Genomic DNA, 26486 nt, shown 5'->3' with positions numbered 1-26486 from the left:
GTCCTCACGGACTTCACCCAGATACCACATTATCCAAGCCATTCTGATGAAACACTAAAACCAGAAGCATCATTCCTAGCCCTGCTCCTGGGAAAAGGCAGGGAGACAGACACTCGAGGAAGGCCAATTACAAAGAAGATGATACAAGAACTCAAGAGTTAGAGCCTTTAGCTTTAGTTATAACTGATAGGCTTATGTGATTAATGCATGTGGAAAGCTGTTGTTCTAGAAACTGGAATAAGTGACCTCTGTGACTCCAGGAGTTCAACAAGCAATTTAATCTTTGTGCTCCAGGGGGTCTGCAAGTAAAGTATCTGAGTCAGTGTGTTCCAGAGGAAGAAGTAGATAAAGAATTGCTGATCAGTAGATAAAGAAATACAAGGAAAATGATCACAGGACTGAAACTCTTATCAGATTAACCGTTTTCCAAACCCTTGACCTACCCTTTTCTTCTCCTTATGAAAAGGACAGCTTGAGATGAGGTGTGAAGATGCTTTTTAGGGTACATAACCCACTGTCTTCTTAGATTACTGGCGTCTCAATAAAGTGCCCATAAAGATTCAGTCCTTGTCTCTAATTACTGGTTCTGGGTGTGATAGGAAGTATGAAGGCCAACAAAGAGACACATTTCAGATTTTCTTAAATGACTTTAATTGGAGATTTGAACCCTCTAAACCAGTAATTTTCAACCTTTTCCATCTCATAGCACACATAAACTAATTGCTAAAATTCTGTGGCACACCAAAAAATATATATTTGTGCTGATCTAACAAAAATAGATATAATTTTGATTGATTTACAAAAAAAAATAATAATTTTCATGACCTGTCCCTTTTGCTCCAAAATGACTTTTTAAAAAACAGGTCCCTATATTTGTATATAAAGATTTCTGGTACCAAGAATTAACCAATCCAGTACAACCTTATTATGTGACATGACCAATAAGATGCAACTCTATCATATGACCTATCTATTTATGGTTTAAGACAGGGCATTTACACTGGATAAGTATTGTTATGTTGGCTGCTGTCTTTTTTTTTTTTTTTTTTTTTTGACAATCTAAGGGAAAAGAGATCAGTGTTCCTGACTAGAGTCAGGTATTGCATGTTTTAAAAATTCTTTTTGAAAATCACTGCTCTTAACTATAGTTCAAACCTGGCTCTGTGAAACAGTGTTTGGTTCCCAGCAGGGTTAAGGGAGAAATGCATAATTGAGTTTGAAATGCAGTCACCCTGGTCTTCCCTTCTAGAGTTTATACAAATTATGGCTGCTGGTTAAACCTTAAAATAATCACTAGTGACACCAAGCTATAGGCTCCTTTCTTCTGATGCAAAATGATCCTATGGGAGCACTCCCACAAATTATTCAGAATCAAAATGCAGCTCCATAATTGCACTAAATGTCAACAAGCAGGAACGTTCTTGATGCAGTTAATGAGCTAGCTGTAAAACCCTTCTGGCCTGGAGAAGTCCATTTCCCCGCTCACTGTGTCAACCATTCCCCTCTCCGTCCAGTGTTTGAGTTCTCCCAGACCCTGTTCTGAGAGGATGTAGCCCTAGAAAAGACCAAATACCCATGCTTGATTTCCATGGCCCGATATCTCTGAGGCTCCAACATAGGGCTGAAATGCAGTTTGCAGGGCTGTGTACAATAACAGCCATTACAGTAATCTTGAATTTCTGTCAGCCATTCTTCCTAAGAACAATAGATAACACCTTCACAGTAATAATTCATCAGGTTCCTCTCACCAACCCCAAAAAGAGAAAAGGGGGCAAACGCTTCCCTTTACATGAAAAGGAAACATGAGGCCTGGAGAGGTCAAGGACTTGTTCACAGTTCCAGCTCCCATCGAGGCAAAGAGCTATGGAGGGCCGCATCTTCCGTGTCTGGATGCTGCTCCAACATGGTGGAGCATGAAGATTTGACTGTTTCTCTGCATTTTTCTATTTCATTTTCATTTGTGTCTTTCTTCTCTTTCCCCTTGGATGTGTCTGGATTTGGGAATCCCTCCCGGTCTCCTCCATCCCCTCTCCAGCCCAGAGCAGATAGCACCTTGGTCCTGCAAGAGCTCTCACTGCCCTCAGGCCCCTTTCTGGCTCCAAGGTCTATCGGGTGGAAGACTCCACGTAGGCAGTGGCGATGTACTTCTTGCCATTTCCATAGGTGGACTTGTCCCAGGAATAGGTCTTGATGGCCAAGGGATGCCCACCCAGGCTTAATTGGCACCTGCAGAAAACATTGTCAAATCATGGGGCCCCTGCTTCACTCACTTCTGTCCCATCTCATGCAGAAAGACTCCACTCTGTCTTAAAAGGCCCCTAAGGAAGCTACTGCAGCTTACTTAAGCCACTGCCTCCAGCTCCCTGCCTGCATGGAACCCTTTCAAAATCTATGCCTTATTTTCTGTCTTCTTAAAGAACATTGCTTCTCATCTTTCCCAGAGCAGTATTCTAAAATCCCAGATTCTAGAGCCGAGCCCCCAGAAATTAAACGTCTGCTTAGGGTTTAAAAGTAGCAGAACCCAGAGTCCTCAAATGTTAGTGCATATGAGGCCCAGTGGTTCCAACTGAACTCTCTGGGGCTCTAAGGTTCCCCAAGCAACCTCGGGTGGGGTGGGGGGAAGGCAACTAGAGAGGCTTGGAGCATCAGGGCAACTCCATTTCTCACTTTTTTTTTAAGATTTTATTTATTTATTCATTTTAGAGAGAGTGGAAGGTAGGGAGGAAGAGAGGGAGAAAAACATCAATGTGTGAGAGAAACAGCAATCAGTTGCTTCTCACATGCCCGCAAGTGGGAACCAGGTCAGCAACTCCAGCATGTGCCCTCACTGGGAATTGAACTGGGGACTGATGATGCCCAACCAACTGAGCCACGCCAGGCAGGGCCATTTCTCACAGTTTTATACGTTAAGGTCCTGCATAAGATTTCACTTGGGGGAAAGAGGGACAAGGGTTCTGCTGCTCAGATGAAGTGGGCAGCCACCAATCTAACAGCTTCATTTCCCAAGGGAGAAAGCTGAGGCCCAGAACTGTGATTCGTCCATGCCCTCTGAAGTCCCTGAGTGGCAGAATCCAGGTCTCTTGACAGTCCTGGCTAAGGACATCCTCCCCTCACCCCGCCCGGGGCTGGCTGGCCCAGTACTCACGTTTTGCCTGGCCTGGCGATGAAGCACAAGGAGTAGAGTGCAAACTCAAACTCGGGGCTGCTGCCGATGAAAGCTGAGCCCACTTCCTTATAGTAGCCATCCCAGTTGAACTGCATGGCTAACACGTCAGGGTAAGAGTCCCACTGTGGACGGAGAGGGGGTATAGTGAATGACACCGAGTTGGAGGCTGGCCGAGGGGTGGCAAATGACAGCATTCAGCCAGGATTTGTTGAGGGCCCACTAGGTGTCTGTATAAGCTTTCCAGGGTGGCTGGATTCTTTAAATCAACCGAGTAAACAGTCTGTCCTGCTGCGAAGTGTAAGCCCCTCTCAGACCCTCTGTCTGGAGCTGCCAGCGTGTATCTCTCAGGGCAGCCAGAGTCAGCAGCCAGGTGGCCGATGCTAGGGAACAGGGACATAGCTTCCCTGTGCCCTCACATATGGAAGGAAAGGACCACTTATTGCTCCCAGATTATTTTCTGGCATCAGGCAGCAAAGGTTTCAATTTTATAAAATATGAGGAGTTTAGCTCCGACCAGCCAAACTGACATTTCCAGCAGAGACCACATACTGAGAACACCCAGGCAAGAAGTAATGGCACATCTGGCTTTCCCCTCTGAGAACCCTCTCCTGCCCCTACCCCTCTCCAGAAGTGGTGTCCTCCGCCTCCTGCCCCCGAAGTTGTGGAGCCTCCACTGTTTGGAAGGGAATCCCAGTGTCCTGGCCGGTTCAATCTACTGTTCAACAGGGGGGGAAGTCACACTCACAGTCCCCATTAGGGGGTCAGGGTGAGAGGCAAGTCTGACTGTTCGGAACACAGAATAAGGGCCAGCAGTCTGGGTATAACAAGGCTTTCCAGCCCAGGGGGACGCATTCAGTACTCACAGGCCCATCATAGATGTAGCTGTAATAGTCGACCAGGCCCTCCTTCTCTTGCAAGTAGAAGCGGATCCAATTATGGAAGCCAGTGACCTTGCCTTTTTTGACTTCACCTATAATAAAGAGTTCAAGGTGGTTGATCTGAGCCTCCCTCCTAACCCCTTCCTCCCCTCCCAAGCCAAGGCCATCTCTCTTTTCAAGTCTCTGACTTTTAGATTGCTCATCTGCTCAGCCCCTTGCCCAGACTTCTCAGAGTCCCTAACATCCCTAACTTTCACTTCAGGAAGGCTCAAGCCCTTGGGAGAAATCCTCCTCCTGGCTGACTCTGGTGACCAAACTTGCTGGAAGCTTTATGGGTTGGTGTAGTGGGGAGAAAAACCAAGGCCCCCTTGGGAAGCAGCTGACCAAGTCCCAGAGGAAGAGGACCATTCAGAGATAGACAGCCATAGCCCCAAAAAGGTCTCCCTACATGTGCCCCTTGGGACCCCCAGCATCTGGTCCTCTTTCTCCCTTAGACACTCCGAGAAACTTTCCCTACGCAGTGGCCCCTCAGATGCCACCCTCTTGGCCTGGGAGTAGACATGTCCCTCCCTGCTAGCTGGCGTGGCTGCTGATTCTTCAATGCCTAGTGCTGCCCTGCTCTGGAGGGAAGCTGTCTCTCCATCTCTTTCTTTCCAAGAAGAGTGACCCCACCTGAGAAGACGTGTTCAAAGCCACTTGAGTCCCCCTCTTCATTGCCTCTTGAATAGAGCCCAAACCACATGTTCTTTAGGTCATCAACAAACTCCTGTTCTGAGCTGTAGCGGTCTGCGGGGAAGAAGAGAGAGGACTTAGGAGAATGGGAGGCAGGATTAAATCCTGGAAGGAAGGAAGGAACACCTGCTCCATCATGTTGAGACACGTGGGTTCAACCACCAAATGTATTCAGTTGTTCATTCAACAGTGATCTACGGGGCACCTGTGTTGTGCCAGACCCAGATCCAAACGCGAAGGATTTAGCAGGGAATCACAAGGACTAGATCTCTGTCTTTATAGTTTACATTCCAGTAGAGGAGACATATAATAAAAAAATAAACCATAAGTAACCAACAGTTTCAGATAAGTGCTATGAGGAAAATAAAGATTATCCCATGAAGACTGAAGGTGAGGATGGGGTAGGAGCTCTTTGAGAAAGGAAGACCAGAAAGGCTACTCTAAGAAGGTAGCACTAATCAGAGACCAGAAAGATAAGGAGCCAGCCTTGCAAAGGTCTGGGGCAAAGATTCTTCCATGTAGAGGGAACAGCAAGTGTGAAAGCTCCAGAACAACTTGAGCTTGATGTTCAATGAGCTGAAAGAAAGTCAATGCAGCTGCAGCAGCATGAGCAGAAGGGGACAGGTAGGCAGGGGCCAGATCAAGGAAGCCACGGCAGGAGGGTTGGATCTCAGTCAAACAGCAATAAAAAAACAAAAATATTTTGGATTTACTAAGAATGTTCTTTGTGCCTGGCACTATTTGAAGTGCTTTCAATCCTCACATTGAATCTTCACATCAGGTTGGTGCTAGTTATTCCCAATTTAGAGATGAGGAAACTGAGGCAAACAAAGGGTATACAACTCATACAAGATTACACAGTTATTAAGAGGTAGAGACAACACTTGAACCCCCACAATCTAGCTCCAGAGACCGACCTCTTAATGACTCTATAGCTGCTGGGTGATGGGAGAGCCACTAAGAGTTTTAAGCAGGAGAATTTTGTGTTGTGGGCTTTGTTTTTTAAAAATCACTTTGGTTGTGTATGTAAAAAGGTCAATGGGGCCTGTGAGCAGCAGAGAGACCCATCTGAGGCTAACGCTTTGCCCGTGTACCCAGTGGAAGCGGCTTAGATTGTGCTGGCAGCCATGCAGGATGGGTAAGAAGCAGACAGACCAGGGATAGATTTTGAAGGTGGAAGTGACGGATGTTATCACTGGTGGAGGAAATGGGGATGGGGTGCAGTGAGGTAGAGCGGAGAATCAGATACAACTCCTGGGCTTCTGACCTGAGCAACTGGATGAGGGTGTCCAACCTGCAGCCCACGGGCTGCACGCGGCCCAGGATGGCTATGAATGCAGCCCAACACAAAATTGTAAATTTACTTAGAAGCTTTTTTTTTGTTCATCAGTTTTCGTTCATGTTTGTATATTTAATGTGTGGCCCAGAGACACCACAAGGTTGGACACCCCTGAGTGGTGTCATGTACGAGACGGGGAAGATGAGGAGGGGCAGGAACCGTGAGTTCTCTCTGCACTAAGTTCCGAAGAGATGCCATAGGATAGGCAGGCAGGGCTGTTTCAATGGCAGCTGGGACCCAAGGCAAAGGCCAGCACTGGGGGGTCTAAATTAAGGAGCCATCAAATACTGACTGTTCGAATCTCAGAATTGTGTGTGGAGGATACAAAAGTGCTGCCAGACAGATTCCTTTCTTTCAAGGAGTTAAAACACAATTGGAAAGCAAGACTAAATATACACAAAATAACAGAATGTTTCACAATCTAAAGGGCTACCACTTACTTGGTACCAGGCTTTTTCCACTGGGTGCTTTACAAGCTTAAATCCTCCAAGACCCCATTTCAACAGATAAGGCTCAGACAGGTAGAATAATTGGCCCAAGGACGCGTCACTGGTGAGTGGCAGAGCCAGGACTGTAATCAAGTCTCCCTGGCCCAAGGTGGTTTGGGGCCACACCCCAAACCTTTTACCTCTGAAGAGATGATGAGAGCCAGCTGTAAGCTTGGCAAGTGAAGCTTCATAAATGCAGTGGGGTGGGAGCTAGGACTTGAAGGACAAGTGGGATCTGAGCAGGGAGCCGGATGAAGACAAGGCGAGTAACGGAACAGCCTGGCCTCGGTATCAGAACCCTGAGGTTCAGCCTGCCTCTGCTTACAACTTCCTGTGGCCTCATGCAAGCCACCTAGCCTGTCTGGGCCTCCATTTCTCTCGTTTAAAAAGTAGAAGTGCTCAGTGTTGACCACCAAGATTCTCTCATGTGTTTAGTACAAAGAGAACACCAGAGGGCAGTGCAGGATTGTGTCCTCTTCACAGGGATTATTTGTCACCAACTTTACGTAAACACGGAGCGTGTCTCTAACTCTGAACTGGGAGGTCCTTGGTTGGAATGCGGTAGCCAGCTGTGAGCAGGAGCGAAGCCATCCTGTGGCCAGGGAGGGAAGACCTGGGCAGAGCTGCGCTGAGGCAAAGGCCGGCTGCCTAGAGCTCAGGAGAGGAATCTGGAGGACACTGACAAACACAGCCCGCGCCAAGAAGCCCTGCAGCCCCGACCTTTTTTGGTCTGATTCACATGTCTCTGTCTGGAGCCACTCCAACCAGAACTCTGCCTGGTAGAACGTTCCCCTCTGAAGTCTTGTTGATCTTCTGTTGCTGTTTTCCCAACAAAAAAGTGGAGGGGGCTGACCTCCTTCCTGCACTTAGAGCCGGAGGAAGGAGCAGAATCGGGGAGTCTCTGAGCCTGGAAAGCAGCCCTGATGCTGGATCAGCCAAGGTGGCTGACACATGCCCTGCGTGGAGTGGGGGGCTCACGGCCTTGCAGAGAACCCTGAGACTGAAGCAGTGAGTGGGAGTGTAAACAAGGCAGCTGAGAGGAATTCCAAAGATGGGGTGACTTCCAGGCCAGGCAGAGGATTCTTCAGCTCCTGCTTAGGTCCATGATCTCTCTGGGCTCCTCTCTGGCCCGGTATCCCTGCCCCTCCCAAATGTACCCTGACCTCCAGGGAGTCCCCACACATGTTCTTAACCTGCCCACTGTGGAGGCCCCAGAGGTTCCTGGCTCTCCTGCAGACAGACCCGAGTCCTCAGCTCTGCTCTGCGGGGCCTGGGGAGGGCTCACTCACTCTGGTGCTGGAGGAAGCTGTAGAGTTCCTTCATGACTGCCGTCTTCAGGACCTCTCTGAGGAAGTTGTCCTGCTCGGCCAGCTGCTGGGCACTGAAGTGCTCCCCGTGGCCCGTCGCCCGATGGTAGTTGTTGAGGAGGTTGATGAAAGCAGCATAGGTCGGCTTGGAGAACAGCTTCTCGTTGACATATGTGAAGAGCCTGGAGAGGTGGAGAGAGGCCCAGAGGCCTGAAGGTGGAGTAGAAACTCCTCCAGGAATGGCCAGGTGGGCCAGGGCAGGCCCGCGATAGTTGGGTTGAGGAGCAGAGTGGGGACTTCAGGTACTCTTGAAGCCCATGCCTGAGGTCACCATCAGCCTAGCCAATCACAGAAATCCGCCCCCCCCCCAACATGGCTTCGTTTGCCTCTGGAGACCTATCTTTCCCCTTTCCCTTTGATCCTGCCTACCTGGAGGAGGAAAGACCTGAGGCATCCAAAGAAGTGAACTGAGGGAGAAACTTTGGGGTAGAAACTTTGAGAGAGAGAGAAGCAAAGGGAACTCACGGCTCTGGGCAGTGGTCCACTTGGTCTCTGGTTTCGGAGGGTGAGATGTACTTCTGGCTGTTGAGAACGATGTCTTCCTTCTGGGCTTTGTTGGTGTCCACCCTGTAGATGGTCTCCGAGATGGCCTGCAGCTCCTTCCCGGTTATGGCGTCGCTGCTGCGGGAGAAGCCCTCTGGGAGGGGTTGGGGAGGGCGGTCTCAGAGCCAGAGGGAGGCCAGGAGGAGGCCATGTCTGTGTGCCTCACCTTCGGAGCACCTTCCAGAAGTTGGCGGCAAGGGAGAGGGGCTGCCATCAGGCCCCCCAGGAGCCAGAGGACAGGGGCCTTGGGCCTTAAGTATCCTCAAAATCAGCACACAGCCTTGCCCACAGAAAGTCCAGAGAATGTTCACACTGGCCCCTTCCTCTAGGACAGTTCTCAAAGTCTCACATGCCTTAGAATCACCCGGACGGCTTATTAAAACAGAGGGGTGGGTGGATGGGGGGAATGAATTGGGGGGGGTGGTTAGGGTTAGGGTTAACCCACTCCCAGAGTTTCTGATTCAGTAGGTCCGGGGTAAAGCATGTCTAATAAATTCCCAAAGCTGATGCCACCAGCCCAGGGACCCCACTTGGAGGACTATTGCTCTGGAGAGTCCCCGGGGCTAGGCTAAAGGGAACAGGAGACTGACCGTGGCCACATTGGTTCTCAAAATCCTTGCAGCAGTTCCCAAACTCTGGGCAGCGGGCATTGCAGTGGCATGGGCGGCGCCTGTCGAAGGGTTCCTGGCAGCGGCCGTGGCAGGAGTTGGGCGCCGAGTACCGGTCTGAGAGAACAGGGCGAGGTGTGTGTGGGCCGACCTCTAGGGGTCGCTCCGTCAGGGCTAGCTCCCCACTCTTACTTAGCTTTGCTCCCCTGACTCTTCCGTTAAAGATCTCCAGGGAAGGAAAACAAACAAGCTTCACTGGTGCACACCCTTCAGTCAGGAAGTCCTTTCTGATGCCCAGCTCGACTTTCTGGCCTGTTGTTTTTATAATCTCCCCACTCTAAAAATAAAATCTCTTCCACTTCCCTCTCCGGCCTCTGTGCGGGCCTCAGGCTCTCTTTCCTGCTGACCGCCCCCGCCCCACCCCAGACTACTGAGGTCCTCAGGCTTCTTCCTGCCCAGGCCCCAGGAGTCCAGCAACTACCTCCAGGGGCTGGGCTTGGGGTCTGTCTGGCTTCGGCCTGGGCCTGTCACGGTAGGTATGTGTACCCCTCCCCTGCCACCCTCTCATGTCCTTTCTCCTTTCTCCTGCAGGTCCCCTTTGGGGAGGCAGACTCACTGCTAGCCGGGGCCTCTTCCGTGTCTTCCTCCAGCTCCAGGAATGGCTCTGGCTCTTTGGGGTCCCTTTTAGCTGAAGGGCAGAGAAACAGAGTCACCAGCCATCTCCGAGGGATCCCTCCCCTTTATCTCTGGTTCTCAGTTTCTCCGGCCTCAGGGACAAGCATATGCAGTGGAAGAAAATACAAATCAGGAGCTAGGGTCCAATGAGCAAACACCAAGTGAAGGAGGAGAAAAACTGAAAACGGAAGACAGAGGCGGGCTGATTGTTGAAAACTGTTATAAAGAGTGAAAAGCACCTCCCCAGGTGACATCCCTCCTTACCACTTTCCCCTCCTGGGCCTCGGTGTGTTCGTCTGTAAAAAGGAGAGGGGAGACCGAAGGTGGCCCCTTCTGGACTGAAAACTCAGGTTTGGCTACGGCTTTTCTCTAATGGAAGTTGATAGATGGATAGGGTTGACATTCTCCAGGTGAAAAGGCCCTTACGTAGGAACATGCCACACCTGTACTGACATCCCATTGGAGTCAAGGGTGGGCTTCTCCCAGGACCTCCCAGAACAAAAATTGTTTCCTGAGATACCAGTTTCCCTTCTTTCTTTGCAATGCACTCGACAGTGGCCACAGAGGCTGTGTTTGAGGGGAGGGCATGTTCAGAACAGTGGGTTCCTATTGCTGCTCCATTCCCTCAGCCTGGAGGCTGAGTGACTGCAGCCTCTGTCCTGGCCTCAGACCTTAGACCGGTGAGGCCGGATGGGGTGGGGTGGGGATGGAGAAGAGAAATCTTCCTGGGGACTCTGAGCTCTTCTGTCATCACACAGTGGAATAATTTCCCCCAAAGAAGCAACACTATTACCAAGTGACTCAGAATCTATTAGTGAGTTCACTGGGTAATGTTGTGTCATTACCATTAGAGCCACAGGTCAGGTCACCATTCAGCCACCAAAAGTCTTCCGATCACTTATCCTGTGCCAGGCTGTGTTCTGAGTGCCGACAGTTCACAGGGTTCTCAACTCAGTCACATTGTGTGCTGACAGACCTTCGTGAGCTGATCTAGGGCCTCAGACATCATTTATAATATTACGAGTTGCAAATCAGAGAGTTGGAGATTAAATGGCTCCTAAACTGAATATAATCTCTATCTAGAAAGGCCAGCCTGGTGGTCTACAGTGAACAGGCCTTCCTGTGTCTCTGCTCAGCGAGGAGAGAGGCAGCAGAAACAGGCAGGCTCCAATTCTGACAGTAAGCTCTGGGCCTGCTCCTCCCTACCTGAGCCTGCGCAGCAGAACTTCTGCTAGTGCATATGGTGTTCTTCGTGTTATTGAATAAAGTTCCCTTCTGGGTGAGAGCAGCTCTGTGGGCACATGGCTGGTCAGCAGACACCACCTTTGGGCAAATTAGGAAGAGGCACTCCTTTCTTTTCAGGGGCACAGGTCCAGCCCTTGGTGCACAGCTTAGCAAGAAGGATAGAGATTCAGCTCCGGTCTGCTTTGCCTGCCCACCATGTGCCCCTGCACAGTGCGCCATCTACACGAGCACACGCAGCGGTCTTGCTGGCCAGGACCTACCATGGCTTCAGTGAGCATACTTTCCAAATTGGGAGTCAGGACACATAGCCTGACAGTGAACTTAGCATGGCTTTTTGCCATAAAGCAGAAGATCACTTGTCTGGGAGTCTGAAACACTAGCAGCATACAGACAAAGTGATTATTCAAAGTGATTTTTTAAGTGACTCGTTTAAAACTGTGCCATTGAAGTAGCAGAAGAGGGACTGACTTTTGAGGGCAATGCATGTCCCATTTAATCGCTGGACTGAGGCTGACGGGTCGGACATGTCCAGCCACTCGGTCTCCTCGCTGTAGGAAGAGTCGTGTCAGTGGGGACAGTCATTGTGATGCCATGAAGCCTTCCTGGTGGCATGTAAGTTGGAAAGGTTTGCTACCACTTTTTATACTTTTGTGACAAAGTGTTGAGTAACAACTGGTATGGAATACATAATAAAATAACATTTTTTTATCATTTTGCTTTTTTTGGAATTGTTTAAACTTTTAAGATATTATTAACCCTGATAATTCAGACAGAAATTCCGGGCCTCAATTTAGTTTTAAGTTGGGGTTTTACACTGGGTTTATCTTACAGTACCTGGGACAAGTGGTGGCCAAATCCCTGACCCTTGCCGTGTCCCTAAGCATCCTCCTCCCAGGTCCTCTGAGCCTCATCATCGGCCCTGCCCTAGACTGCTGGCCATCCAAGCCAGCAGCCGTCAGGAGGTCTGGGCCTGGACATGGCTCAGCCTGCTGTGTGTTCCAGGCCCTTCTTCCCACAAGGCGCCTCCCCAATACCCAGGTGCTCATAGTCTTCACAGCAGTTCTGGTGCTGGCAACCCTAGCGGTCACCCTGGCAGGCAGCATCACAGTTAAATTTCTCACTACAGTGAGATGCACATGAGTCCATTTTTCCTATAGGCAGTTTAAAGGTCACAAACTCAGCTCAGAGAAGATCCTGTTCTCCTAATCAAGGCACCCATGCTGGAACGCTCGAGTCAAGGGCAGGGGCCCCACCTGGCAGGAAAGGCCATTGCTGTCCGCAAGGGGGAAGTCCACCCACAGCCTCCCATGCACAACGCAAACCTCCTTCTACTGCCCGCCGCCCAGCACCACATGCTCCAGGGCCTGCCATGCAGACCAGGTTCACCGACACAGACACCCACTGGGGCTGCACCTGCACCATCACTGAGCGAAGGAGCAGGGGGGCTGTAGGAAGAGGTGGGGTCTGTGATGAACTGGAGCAAGGCCCTGCCTGAAGCTGACAGCCCCCCTCAGCTCTAGCCCTGTGCTGCCATGTTGGCATGTGGGCTCCGTGTTGCCACACCTCTAGGTCTTCCAAGAGAAGACTTCATTTTTTCTGTGAAATTTTCCAATTTCTAAAAAATTCAGGCAGACCAAAGAAAAAGGTCTGTGGGCTGCCATTCACCTGTGCTGTAGGTGGAGGTGGGTCGCTGCCGCTCCAGTGGTCCCGCCCGCCCTCTCCCCTCTGGCCCGACCCCTCCTGCCCTTCCTCTCACCCTGTGCCTTTTATGTTTCCTGCTTCTTTGTTCTCTCCTCTCCTTCATCTGGTCTTCTCTGCATCCTACGCTCCCCCGTCTGCCCACCCCCCCCCCATATCTTTCTGTTTCTTGAATCTTTGGAATGCATTCAGATGAGTTTATCTCAGGGTGGGGAATGAGGTGGGTGTGGGTGAAAATTGGCCTCTGGACTAAGATCTGTTATGTAACCACAGACCACATCCCTGACTCCAGCCAAATGGCTTGCAGAAACAAGCTTTTGGTCACAGGGGCATAAAACAAGAAATTTTAAAAGAAATGGTACAAACCCACTACCACCCCTAAAAAAACAAGCCCCACCACGCCCACCACAGCAGAGACAGTGGAGGATTCAAGCCAGGGCGACAGCTGGCTGTGGGGGCCCTTCCTTCCACTCTGGGCTTCTAAGGGCGATAACGGAGCCTTTCTTTCCATTTGAGGTTCCTGAGGTTTGGATGTAGTGAGTGCTGGGGTTAGTTAGGGTCAGGCTGTGGGTTCCTAAGAACGTCAAGATCAGAGTCGGAATTACTGTCAGCATCGGAATTTGTGTGAATGAGGAAACTGAAACCTAATTTAGGCCACAGTTGGGGTTAGCTAGGTTTAGATTAAGAGCTACAGTTCAAATTTGGGCTTCAGTTAAATTTATTGATGAAGTAACAGTTTTGTATTCGTGTTTGGGTGAAGATTGGGGGTAGGTTTCAGATCACATTCAGGGTTGCGGAATGGGTCAGGATTGGGAGAGAAGGAATTAGCCCAGTTTTGCCTTAGACTGGATTTGGGATTTGGCACTAACTGTGATTCCATGCAGGTATAGTATCTCAATTTAGCCTGGGCTTGGGGCAGAGGTGAGTGTCAAGAATATGGGTTTAGTTACTGCTTTGGATTCTGGGATCAGGGCTTGTACTGTGCTAATGAGGGTGACAGCAGAGACGTCAAGAACCTGGACTCTGGCACCGAAATGCTTGGGGCTGGAATTCTGGTTCTGCTGCTTTCTAGCTGCATGACCTTGGGCAGGTTATTTGACCTTCTGTGCCTCAGTTTTCTTATCTGTAAAAGTGTGTAATAATGGAGGCCATCTTGTAGAATATTTATAAGAATTAAATGAGTTAATATTTGTAAAGCACTTAGCACAGTGCGTGACACAGAGTAGCACCATATCAGTGTTTGTTAGACAAACAAACAGTGGCAATAGTGTATGCCCGTCTTCGACGTGACCAGAATTCAGACTGGCTGGAGCAGTCTTCCTTCCCTGCCGACACGCTTGTCTAGCTGACTCCCTCCCTCGGTTGCAGGTAGGCTTAGGTGCCAGGGCATTTATGTTGCTGACAGTTTCCTAGCTGACATCATCATTATAGGTCCGTCTTCTTTACATCAAAGAGGTGTCAGACCAAGTTTAACCCAGGTCCTGAGGCAACTTCGCATTGTGTGCAGGGCCCCCAGTGTGCAGGCCTCAGGTCCAGTGAATTGTCCCTAAGAAAGACCAGGCCCAAGGCTCCTCTTCCCCTCAGGCCCAGGGGAACTCCTCTGAATCTTAAATGATTCTCCCTGAGAACCTGAATGCAAAGACCTTAAAGAGAAACTTTCAGCCGGGCAGAAAGGCTCTGTCAGCTGCCTGCCCAGCCAGCCTGGCAGTACACCCAGAATCCAAAGGGAGAGAATTCAGACAAAAAGGGCAACGTTTTTAATGGGCCAGATCAGCAGAGTCCAAGGAAAGAATTCACTTCATTCCAGCAGCTGGCACCGGTTGAGACGGGCTGCAAGTGAATAGTCAGCTCTGTAGTGCTCAGGAGCACACCCCCACTGGCCCCGGTGGGAGTGGGCTGTCTCATGTCTGTTCAAGAACTTTGTCCCCAGTAGGAAGCCTGGGCCAGGGATCCTTCACACTTCCCTGTAAACTTGGTGGGCTTCAAATGACCTTGGGATTTGAGGGTGGAGAGGCCCCTCCGTGTGCTGCTGTGCTGGGGAACATTCAGATGACTAGTCACCCTGAGTACTCACACCAGCACACCACCTGATGCCAGGCACCTGAATCACTGCTCCGCCCCCCATCTGCCTCCCCCGTACCCCATCCCGCTGCCCCATCTCTGCCCCTGTCTCTCTTCTGTTCGGCTCAGATTGTCCTTCCATTTCCCATGAAGACCTTAGCCATGGTACCCCCACCCCACAATGAAACACTAAATTTCTCTGCACCTTCCAAGATGTCAGTATACTAGAATGCTCACTCCCTACCCAGACCGCCCACCAAAAGAGCCCAGGTGTTTCTATGTACCAATGCTGAGCCCCTCTGATGGCTGGAGCAACTATATCTGTGCCTATCCAGGGGCCCGGATGCTATTTCCATGGAGACCTAGTCAACCAGAAAATTCATTTTCAGGACCAGCTTTCTGCCTCAGCCAATGACTCCCCATGTGACTCATATTCTTGCATCAAAATTCTGAGATGTTGAAATAGGATAGACAAAGCACAGCCTCTCCCCTCCCACCTTAGGAAAGAAGGAAGCATCAGCCACTGAACCTCGCTCTCCCATCAATCCCACAGCCAGATCAGGTCACCACCCCCAAGGGTCAGAGCTCCACTGGCACATGTGAAACTGCTGTTGCCTCTGCCCTCAGGGATGCCTGCCTTCCCCACCCTCACCCAGGGACCAAAAGTCTTCAGTTGCTGTCCTCTCCTGAGACTGGGATGCACCAAGCCAGTGGCCACTCTTCCCCACTAAGCTAGGCTAGGCGTTGTCATGTCCTCCCTCACTCTCTACCATTGGCCCTGGGCCACCCGGGGCCCAGTCAGAGCTGATTTCCAACTGCTCTGCCATAATCGCAAAGTGCGGGTACACGATCCCGTCCAGGGTTGGGAGGCCTGGGAATAGTTTCCTCTCCAAATGCTTTCCACCTGGGAATCCCATTAGGGGTCTCCTTATCCACAACCTACTTGGAAATGACTCCGAGAGTAAGTTCCTCCTGAAATATTTATAATCATAAAGCACCAATTCACTGAGATCTCACCCCATGTAGAGTGCTTTTTATACATTATCTTATTTAGTCCTTACAACAGTCCTTCCTATACAGGAACCACTGAGTCTAAGTGGGTGTCAAGCTCTGACTCTCTCCTCCAGGCAGCCAAGCACTCTCCCCACATCTCGGCTCAGCTCCCTCCCTTGGCATTCATTATTACTCACTCACTAACCACAGCTAACACACTGGCATCAGCGTTTTGCACAGCTACCGAACAGCAGTGTTCCCATCCCATCCCATCCCCTGCACCGCTAGTAGCTGTGGGCCAGGACCCTTCTCTTTGTGTTCGTTCCTCTAACACTGGGACAAGACTGATTCCTCAGACCATGTGTCTAGCCCCAGATAGCACACAGCCTGCCTCCTGGTCTGGGGCGCTTCCTTCCAGTTTTCCCCCCGAGCCTGCCCTTCTCCTAAGGCTCTACCTAGAGAAAGGTCCCACCCCAGACAACCTCACCCATCCCCAGGCAGTGGAGGGAGTCACCAAGGGCAGGCAGGCCACTCAAACCCAGCAGGCCACCGCCCCAGCTTTATATCATACAATGACTCCAAAAACCCAAACATTGGAGAGATTGAAAGTCAGGTTGGACTAAAGGATGTTTGTGGCTGGCCTCCCAACCTGTCAGGAAGTGGCTTCCGTGTTGTTAGTGCATCAGCCCCCACAACTCCCTTCACAGCCCAGTCTGCTCCAGAGGCAACTCCTGCACCTCAGACAAGGACCCCTCTAAGGTGCTCTATGAATTTGGGACAGAGTTGATCCTTCCTCGTCCCACTACTTTCACCCTCTACCACATCCCCCAAATCTCTGCTTCTTTCCCCAGGACCACTTTTACCGCCACCAGATAGAGACTTACCGGTCCAGGCCAGGCCACAGAGCACGGCCAGTAGCAGGAGGACACAGGCCTTCATGGTGCCCAGCTGGAGGCCAAAATGAGACTGGCTGTTGGACTTCCACTGGAGTCAAGATGAATGTCGCAGCTCTCAAATGAGCCTTATTTCTCAGGCTGGCCCTTTTAAAGACATCAGAACTTGTGGATCTGGTACCTCCAGATCTTTCCAAAAAGAAAAAAAAGGAGGGAGGGATCCCAGATGGATTGGAGGTGGAGAGGGGGTGGGGCCCTCCAGCTGTTTGAAGCCAGAGGGAAGGTGACTTAGCAGCAGGTAATGCCAGATGTTTAGAACAGGTAATGCTAGCTAGCCATCTGTAGCTAGAAAATAGGTCATATGAGCAGGCTTATCAAGATGGGCCTAAGTTAGGGGGTTCTCTGTCCACATTAAGGGCACCCATGGGCTTATCTTTGGCTGATGTCTCCCAAACATCCCTCACCTGAAAGCCTCAAGCCCGACTTTTCCACAGGGAAGGGGCTGCAGGCTGGCTTCCTCTTGGAGTTGCTGGTCCTCAGTGGGAGAAACATAGTAAGATGATCATCACCAGTTTGATTAACAGTAGGTGCTCAAGCAAGCATCGGGGTTAGTGGGTTGAAAACAAAGGCTGTTCTTGTTACCATCAAGCCACATATAAATCAGTCACCTTAGAAATATTATGCAAATGGGCCTCTAACTCTTACTGAGTCAGCATCTCAGCTCTTACATGTTTCAGGTTCTCATGGGTTCCAGGTTTATGAGGCCCGAGAAGGACCGGAGGCCTCTTCAAGGCAGCCAGAGGAGCCACCCTTCCTCTGCTGGGAGCCCAGGGCCTCACTCCCTTTTCCCCCTGCTCACACTCCTCTCCCCAAAGACCCTCCCCAGAGAGAGACGAGGCCTCTCAGGGGTCCTTTCTTCCCAAGTCTAAGAACAGAGGTGTAGCAACTTGGGGCGGCCAAGTTTCCCCTCCTACTAAAGAGTCCATCTGCTAAGTGCAGAGCCCTTCCCAGAAAGAGCGCTGCACGGGGATTCCCAGCCCTCTCGGAAAACTCGCATATAAAAAGGCAAAACTCTAAGGCAACAACTAAGAATCTTCCCCAGTGACTTCCCCGCCCCCCCCCCCACCATGGGGGTTGCATGCCGTCCTCAGCCAGTGTAGTTTAACAGTAGAACTTTTTTCCTCTCAATTTCTATTTTCTCACCTTTGAATAGATGGGGTTGGATCTGACAATCCCTTCCAAGTTCTCAGCTTTATTTTGAGGCTTCCTGCCCTTGTCCCAGGTCGAGCAGCTGTCAACAGGTTAAGGAGAACCTCCCAACCCCTTGCTGTGTAGAGATGAGGTCACATATGCCGTGGTCTCAGGAGCAGAGAGGACAGTCTGGGCGAGCCACCTGGGAAGGGACGCACCCCGGAAACAACCGAAGAGGAAGTCCAGCCCTGTTCTTCGGAAGGAATTCCAGGTAAAGGGAGTAGGAGCAGAAATGGCTGTTTTGTTTGCATGAGTTTCATTTGCACAACACGAAAGCAGGCTGTTGGGCCACTGCCAGCCCGTGTTCTCATTCTTCCTAGATTACAGCACATGAGCATAGCTCAGATGCCGGTTAGCTTAGGAAATAAAGCAGAGTGTCACTGGTTGAGCCAGGAAGCAATGAAACCTCAGAGTCTGGGATTGGATGATCTGTCCCTTCCAAGCGTCCGCAGCGGGGACACTGGCTGAGACCAAAGCTATCGGAGTGGAAGTGGTTCTAGCCAGCATTGTCCTGATGTCTGATTGAACTGACTGTGGGATGGAGCTTTGAGGGTGTGTGCACGCCCCTCATCAGGGGAATTCTAGGTCAGGGGCAGGCTGGGAGCTGGGCAGACAGTTAGACTGACCCCATAGAGCCAGGTGGGTCATCTGAGGACCCAGGTGCTTCAGACCAGGTCCTCCGACAAGACCACAATGTCCGCTAAACAACCACCACCGGTGCTGATGGTTGTTCTCACCATGTGTCACACGTGAAGCACTTCCTGTGTGCTCTTTCATTCTCACTACAACTCTTAACAGACACTCTTGTCGTCCTCATGTTACAGGTGAGGAAACTGAGGCACAGAAAGGTTAGAAGATGTGCCCAGGAGCACACAATTATGAAGTTATGCAGCCAAGTCTCTGGCCAGAGTCCTCCCCACTGAGCACCAATGCCACGTCACCCAAAGCATCACACCTTTATGGCGCCACAGCAACCATGCCATTATGTCTGCATGACCATGCAATGAGCTCTGGAATCAGATTCACTGGAATTACAGGGACCTCAGAGGCCACCTAGTTTCACTTCTTACATGATGGTGCAATGCCCTAAACAATCCTAAGCGGTTGTCCTGCCTCCACTTGAATACTTGTGGTGCTAAGGGACCCTGCTTCCTCAGGGCTACTGACTGCTCACCCCCCTCCCACTCCCCTGCCCAGGTCTTGTTCCCAAACCCCAGGACTTTGCAGCCCAAGGCAGGCTGACGTGGATGAAAGTAGATAGAAAAGTAGAAAAACATCCATTCGGTCAACACATGAGTATATATCCATACATTCGTGCAAAGGGGCCTCATAGATAAACTTAGGTGCACGCATATATGTACACACAGGGGTGGGCAAGACTAGGTTTACAGTTGTGAGTACACAAAACAGAGTTTATTCTTGTGTTATTATTACACTGCGGACGGTTTCTCTTCTTGGCTGGCCTGGTCTGGACAGAAAACTCTGCTGCCTTCTAAGTTCTTCTAAGCCTTCTAAGTTCTCCTCCCAGTTAGCTCCTCACAACCGCTTTCCCTCTGATTGAAAACACTTCCCAAGGAGCCGCCATGGGAGGCAGCCGGCAAGGGGAGAGTCCCAGGAGGCTGGGGCCTGGATACCTGGGGTGGGGGGACAGCGGTGAGGAGTGCATGGTGGTGGCATGCACATGATGTGAACACCAACAGAGACGTCAGAAAGTGAGGAGAGGGTGCAGCTGTGGCCTCTGAGGAGGCTGGGAGGGTGGGGAAGAGGGTGACACTTCCTGGGCAAGGCTCTGGGAAGCAGTCCGCGGTCAGCGATCTGGGGCCTGGGGATTCCACCTGTACGTATTGACTGGTGCCTGCTGTGGGCCTGGTCTGTGCAGGCCCTGGACTGGCAGGGTTCAGGCTGGGCTGGAAAACTATTCTTGGAATTGATTGGTTTCTACTGGGACAGAGAACAATCCCAGCATTTGGCCACTGTGAAGTAGACCCCACTCATGTCTGGGGTACCAAAGTGGTCAGGGGTCTCTCAGGGCCAGAAGGCTATGGGAGAGGCTGACACAGGGGACATACACCCAGCTCAGCCTATTTCACCACCCTTGTCCTCTGTCAAACCAAGACGGAGTCTTTCCAGCACAGGACCAGAGCTAGGAGGGGTCCTGCAGCTGTATAGCTCAGCTGCAGCCTGGAGTCGCCCCCCTAAGGGGACCCTGGCACTTGAAGACACTGGGTCTGCAGTCTCCATCCCACTGTGGCAGGTGGGTGCACCAAGATAGAGGCCCAGGACGGTCACCCGCACCTGATCACCTGTGAACCACATCAGTCTGTCGCATCTTCTTACTGAATGAGTCATAGAGAGGTTCCATGAGCGATTTTCTCCCAGACTGGTTGGCACACTGCGTGCCACATGTGGGTTTCCAGGCACTTTTTAAGTTTGTGCGCAGCCCTGACATTCAGTGCCACACTCATGGCCTGACCTGGGCACATCAGCCAGCCACGCCGCCTGAGCCGTTCATTACAGAGTCCCAGGCCATGCTTCTGCTCCCGCTGGCCAGGCCCCATGCCGATCCTCTGCCTGGAACTCCTGCCCCCCCACCCCCGGCCAGCTGTCCGTCTGCTGCTCACCCCCCAGCCTCCGTGCAAATCCTCCCTTCCACAAAGCCGGGCTTCCTCCCTCCAGCCCGCAGGACCCCTCCTGACTATGGACGCAGTTCTTGGTATTTGTCCTGTGACACATCAGAGCCCCCTCTGAGAGGTGTTGCTGCCAATGTGCTGCTAACCACGCACTGTTGTCTAACTTTTCACCTGTACAGGTGTGTCTTCAGCTTGCCTCGGGAATTCCTTGACACTGATACCCTGTCTCATGGGTCCCTTCTACTGCTTTGTATTGTCATCCAACCTGTGATAGGTAACTGTCCACATGTGCGTGGAACCAGGAAGGAACAAACAAATGAACTGAGCCTTCCAGCCCCACTTGTTATAAAGGGAAGATGGTGAGCAGAGCAGAGAGAGCTGGTGGACTCCTCTAGGAGACCTGGAGGCTCCAGAGTTTGTTCATGGGGGGAGGGAGGCTCAAGGGCAGTGGGTATAATGGAGTCTAGGGACTTACATGTTGTTGTGTTTTCATAGCAAACACATCATTTTAGCTGTATTATATGTATATTTGGGACTAATGGGAATTTGGGGGACCTAAGCCCCTTGGCACCACCACTGCAAAGGGTGGCCACTACAGGGATCAGGCAGAACGTGGGACTCCAGGTTGGGGAATCCCAAGGCAACCACCTGCCTCCGTGTTTGCTGGCTATGCTGATGTTTGTCTCACATGCCCACAGTGATCAGAAAATAAATTTCTGTTTCACTCCTCCAAAGCCAGTGGTTTCGGAGAGGCTGGAGGCACGGGTGAGAATGAAGAAGAGGATGAGGCTGGCAGACAGCGACAGGGAGGCTCAGGGAGACAGGAAGGGTGTGAGCGAGGGCAAGACCCAGACAGAGCCTGGCGGAGGCCAGACTGAAGCCAGGCACTGGGGCGAGGCACCTCCCTGGTCACTCGCCCCAGGTGCATTGGCACAGCCAGCTGCTCTCTCCTCACAAAGATGATGATGGGATGCCCTGGCGGGAGCCATTCCTGACCCATGAGCTGAATCAGCTCTACAATCTGTCAAAATTATTGTAATTAGTGTGCTAAGGTAGTTGGATTGTGGGCAATTAATTTCCCCCTTTCTCGTTCACTCGTTCATTCACTGGACTATGCTACGCCAAGTGGATGCAAAGGCGAGGAGCTCAGGATCTGAAGGGGGACAGAGAAGATGGAACAAGTACACTGAAATCTATGACTGGGGCAGTAGGACACAGTGCTGAGACCACCGGTTCTAAAGCCAGACTGCCTGGGTTCAAATCCTAACTCTTCCACTCACCAGCTGTTCATCTCAACCCTAGGCAATATTCCTGACCTCTATGCCTCAGTTTCCCCTGTAACTTAAAATAGAGCTAGTAAGACTATTTTACAAGACTTTTGTGAAGATTGAATGAGTCAATACTTGCAAAGCTCTTTAAAAAATGCACAGCACATAAAATGACCAGATAAATGTATATTAAACAAAAAAATAGGGCCACGGAAAACCTTATTTACATGTGATGATTAGGAAAGTACTCCCTGGAAAAATGGCATTTAAAACAGACACAAAGTGGAAGCTTCTTGAACCTCTCCATAATTTGATTTTTTTTAATTCCAAAAACAAATGTGCATTAAAAATAATTTTGAGTCCTAGGGATGAGTCATTAATGACCTACACCGTCTAGCTTTCCAGGTTTGGTCGCCAAAGGTAACCACCTATTTTCCGGGGAACTGAGCCTTGCTTTGCAGGAAGCCAAGAGCCTCAATGGGGAATAAACCCACAGCTCCAGCCTCCTGCACCTTTTGCTTTATATGATGAGATTAGCAACAGCCAAGGACCAAGAGGGAGGAGAAACGGAGAAGGCTGACCTCCTCTGTGGGCCACCGGGGTCCAGCCTCCCTCCAGTACACAGGTTTTGCCCCTGCAGAGCCCAGCTCCAGCAAAGTTGAGGAGATAGAGCTGGCCATCTACCTCTCTCCCCTAGGAGCAGGGGGGTGCTCTGTGTTCCCAGGGCCACTGCAATATGTGCTAGGGAAAACTCTGGACCTTGCCCCTTGCCCCATGTCATGTCAGCTCCCCTAATGCCATTGTCTCAAGGCTCTTTCTTTCCTCTTCTTCCCCTTAGAATCCTCCCAAGTCATATCAGGGAGGATATGACCAAGTCAAATCCACCCAACAGGGACCTTCCACAGACCAGCAGGACTCAGGCGAGCTACAAGAGGCAATGTGGAAGGACAGCAACCTCTCTGAGGACCCCTCTAATAAAACGGTGTTTGCTGCTGGCTCTCCATCCTGATGGCAGTCTGGCTGGAGGCTACAGCTGGGAAGATGCTTGGAGGGGTCGCTGGCCTCATGACCAAGGGCAGTCTGTGCCCTCTCACTCGTTCTGATGCCTTGAGCTGCCTAAGCCATTGACACTAATGGCAGGAGCACATCCCCAAACACTCCAAGTCCAAATCTCTGTTTATAAGTAAGAAAACTGAGGCCTGGGGAGCGAGAGGGACCCGCCCAGGGCCATGTGACTGCTGAGTCCCAACTCCTCCACCCCACACACGGCTCACTGTGGGAGGACCACCCTGACTCACGCCGGCGCCGCCTAACTCTGGTTTGCACAGCACTTTTCTGGAAAGCAGAATAAGCTTAAAATGCCCTGCTGTCATGGCCCTAGCAAAATGTCACCTTGTCTCCACCCCTCTGCTGGCTGAGTCCTCTGAGTGCCAGGAAAGCCTGCACTCTCCTCCACCCAGCACCCTGGAAACAGCTCTGGCTGCCCGAGGCTCCCACCCCAGCCTGAAAACAGGCCGGGGGCACTTCCCAAGGGCGAAGAGCATGACAGACGGAGTCAGGCAGGGTCCTAAGTGTCCAGGTCCCTGGCCTGGAGTCCATGCTCATCAGTCTAAATGCACATGAGCCACCAGAATCTCATGCTTTCTCAAAAAAAAAAAAAAAAATGGTGGGCCTGGGCTCTGAGCCCAGCCTTCTTCCTTCTCCGAGGAGTCACAGGGTGCAGGCTCCTGCCTCAGCGTTCCATCCCCTACCACCACCAGCAGCCGCCTGTGGCCTCATTAAGGCCGCGTGCCCCGGGAAGGCCCCAGGCATGGGAGAGAAGACGCTCTCTGAGTGTAGCTGAGTCAGGCTCGGAGCTCTCAAAGCACAGCTTCTCAGAGCGGCCTGTCATCATCTTCACTGGGAGGGATGGCAGCCACCTGTGCCCTGGGAAGAGAGCCCCTTTGCCCTCAGATGCCCCGTCAGGTGCCCCATCGGGCTGGGCAGTAGGAGGGTGAGGCACAGGCCTTGAAGAGTCCAGAACCTCGGGCAGGGATGCCCAGAGCAACTGGACAGGACTGAGTGCACATGGGCTAGTTCAAGCCCATGGCCCAGTTCAAGCCCATGGCCCTGGCAGATGAGTGAGAAGCCCAGAGCTCTGTGCAGGGGTCAGGTATCAGGACACATTTCAGAAGTGCATTCACATTCTGGCTTGTATGTCCACAGAGGCGAGGGAGGGAGCAGCAACTACTAGGTCAAAGATTTCGCCCCAGCCACTGTATCTGATACTCAGGACACGGTTATACCAGTGGGGAGCACCTTGTACTGGGGGTACAGTGAGAGCACCCCCAACTCTGGGAGGCAGAGCTTTGCAGTCTGGTGCGCAGGGCTCTGGGCGGGTGGGAGGGGCGGAAGTTGCCACGACTAGGGCTGGGTGCCTGCATCCCAACACGGGAGCAGCCGTGGGCCTCAATGCTTGGGGGTGAGCAGTGAGACCCTGCCACCCGAGGCACCCACCACTCTCTGGACTGGTCCTCTGAGGCATCTTGTTCCTCTGATGGCTGTGTTCTGCACTCATCCACACGGCTGGGTGCTCTGCCCCCTGAGGGGCCAGGACTGCCTGTCTCACTCAGGGCCTCTACCAGGCCCGTAGTAAGTTTTCCAAACTGGAGGGAGGGAGGGTGGAAGGAGAAGAGGACTTACATGCCCAGGGCTCTGAAGTGTTGGGGTTTGGGGAGACTGCAGCTGGGGGCCCTGGGGCATGAGGAGAGGTTATAGACGAGCAGGCCCATGGCGTGGGCATGGCTGAAACCCATGCAGCTCTTTCACCAGTCCACCCCATCATTTACCAGTAATGTAACCTCAGGCAAATCTTTCTGTGCCTCCGTTTCCTCGACTGTAAACAGGGGTGAAAACACCTACCCTATCATCAGTGTCCAAATAAGACAATAGAAAGTGTATTAGAAAGAATGAAAACGATTCAAACCAATTACCATGGTAAGTACAGTGGTACCTCGGTTCTAGTCGTCAATTCATTCTGGAACTCCTGGTGAATCCGAAACCCATGAGTAAACAAGTGACGAAGCATTTTCTTTTGTGGGGCGGCATCGTAACTCACAAGTTCTAGCGAGTACGAGTCCCGAGCAAGCGCCGAGTGCTGAAACATCTTTTCTCAGCAAAATGCGAGTTTGACAAGTTCTGAAGCCAAGGAGTACCGAGGTATGACTGCACTGGGAATGACAGCTGCAAGTATACTAAGAAGCTTAATCTTTGCAACTTGGGTCGCTGAGAAAACAAAAGCCCAGAGAGGGTGAAAGCAAATCAAGGCCTCTCTCCCCCACCGTGAGCTCTAACTGCACGCAGCCACCACCATGGCTGACTGACTGCAATAGGGGTGGAGGGTGCTAGATCACCAGCTCAAGTGGGACTGGAGAGAGAAGGGGGCGGGGGGCTGGCTCCCAGGGAGAGAAGCTGGAGCAGCTGGAGGGCTGGGCTTCCCAGCCTTCCTTACTCCTTTACCAGATCCTGCTCAGCCTGCTGGAGTCATGTGCCTCCCTGGTGTGCACCCCACAATGTAGAGTCCTGACCTGGCCCCCAGCCTGCCTCAGTCTTGCACAGGGAAACTGAGGATGAGGGGTAAGGGTGGGTAGGAGTGTGTGTGTACTTGAGAGAAAGAACTGCCCCTTCCATCCTGTTCTGCCCTGCAAGGCACACACATTGCCTCTCTGCTCTACCTCCCTTTAGGTAAAGGAGTATTTTAAGGGCTTGATCTCACACTTCCTTCTCCCAGCCATCCCATGAATTCCTCCTCCCATCATGGCTCTCCTGAAGCTGGGAGCCCCACCGCCACCACCCCGCCCCTCACACACACACACAGCCTGGGCTGCCAGGATGCCCCACCCGCCCCACCCACCCCACCCCTGGGCAGTCAGGGAGACAGAAGGTTACACCCCTCAGAGCTAGAGTCACTGTGATCTAGAGCCTCTCCTTCTGCGGTGACCCAGTCACTGGGGCCTTTCACTCCAAGTCTGTCCTCCTGCCACCCCGGGCACTGTTCTCCTGGGGAAGCCTGTCCCACCAGGCTCAGGGGGGTCCTGCACAAGAGACGAGAAGGAAGCAGCTGGGAAGCTGACGGGCAGCCTAGGCTGCAGGGAGATTCACAAGTCACCAAAGTCCTGTAGGGACCAGGTGTGACCACAAAGAAAAGGAGAAACACTGATGGGGACACCAGCCCCCACCAGGCATGGCCCATCGCACAGGGCTGGTCTCCCTTGAGTCCGAGAGGATGGGGTTGGGCCGTGGCAGGCTGCGGTCATGCCGAAATCCTGACAATGTGTTTAGAAGAGAAGAAAGCCATTGGGAGTCCTGACTCATGAAGACTGAGGCTCAGCCTTGTCCTGACTGCTCAGCTCTGGAAGCTTCTGTGCCAGTGGTCCTCCATCTCCACCCCAGGCAAGGGAACTGGCTTGGTTGCCCCGCCACCTGCTCCAGCCCAGGTTCTCCCTGGGGAGTGGGCTCTGCCTGGCTTCACCCGAGGCGATGCTATCCCTCGGTCAGGCTGAGGACACAGGACTGCCCACAGCTGTCATGTCAGCTGTGGGGGCAGTGCTGCAGTTTCACTGGCTTGTCACCAAGAACTGGACTGAGATCACACCCATCTTACAGATGGAGA

The 26486-nt window shown here is 51.7% G+C and overlaps 1 protein-coding gene across 3 annotated transcripts; it reads right to left on the bottom strand.

The window, feature by feature from the left end:
- Positions 1–835: 835 nt before the first annotated feature.
- ENDOU (endonuclease, poly(U) specific) lies at positions 836–19043 on the bottom strand. Of its 3 annotated transcripts, none has more exons than XM_045829746.1 (11): positions 17890–19042; positions 17151–17221; positions 16678–16833; positions 9738–9809; positions 9104–9238; positions 8436–8607; positions 7893–8092; positions 4717–4830; positions 4030–4136; positions 3146–3288; positions 836–2226 (listed from the first exon to the last, which is right to left on the bottom strand). In XM_045829746.1, exons 3-11 carry the CDS (start codon positions 16730–16732, stop codon positions 2106–2108), a joined length of 1119 nt encoding a protein of 372 aa, XP_045685702.1. In that variant the 5' UTR covers positions 16733–16833; positions 17151–17221; positions 17890–19042; the 3' UTR covers positions 836–2105. The 3 variants fall into 3 exon arrangements, with proteins under 3 accessions (XP_045685702.1, XP_045685703.1, XP_045685704.1); XM_045829747.1 differs by having other exon boundaries at positions 17151–17215; XM_045829748.1 differs by lacking the exon at positions 17151–17221 and having other exon boundaries at positions 17890–19043.
- Between the last annotated feature and the right edge of the window lie 7443 nt (positions 19044–26486).

The sequence above is a fragment of the Phyllostomus hastatus genome, unplaced genomic scaffold (genome assembly GCF_019186645.2).
Source record: "Phyllostomus hastatus isolate PE091 unplaced genomic scaffold, TTU_PhHast_1.1 phas_scaffold_93, whole genome shotgun sequence".
NCBI lineage: Eukaryota > Metazoa > Chordata > Mammalia > Chiroptera > Phyllostomidae > Phyllostomus > Phyllostomus hastatus.
The sequence above is the reverse complement of the archived record's forward strand: the minus strand, read 5'-3'. Positions and strand labels throughout refer to the sequence as shown.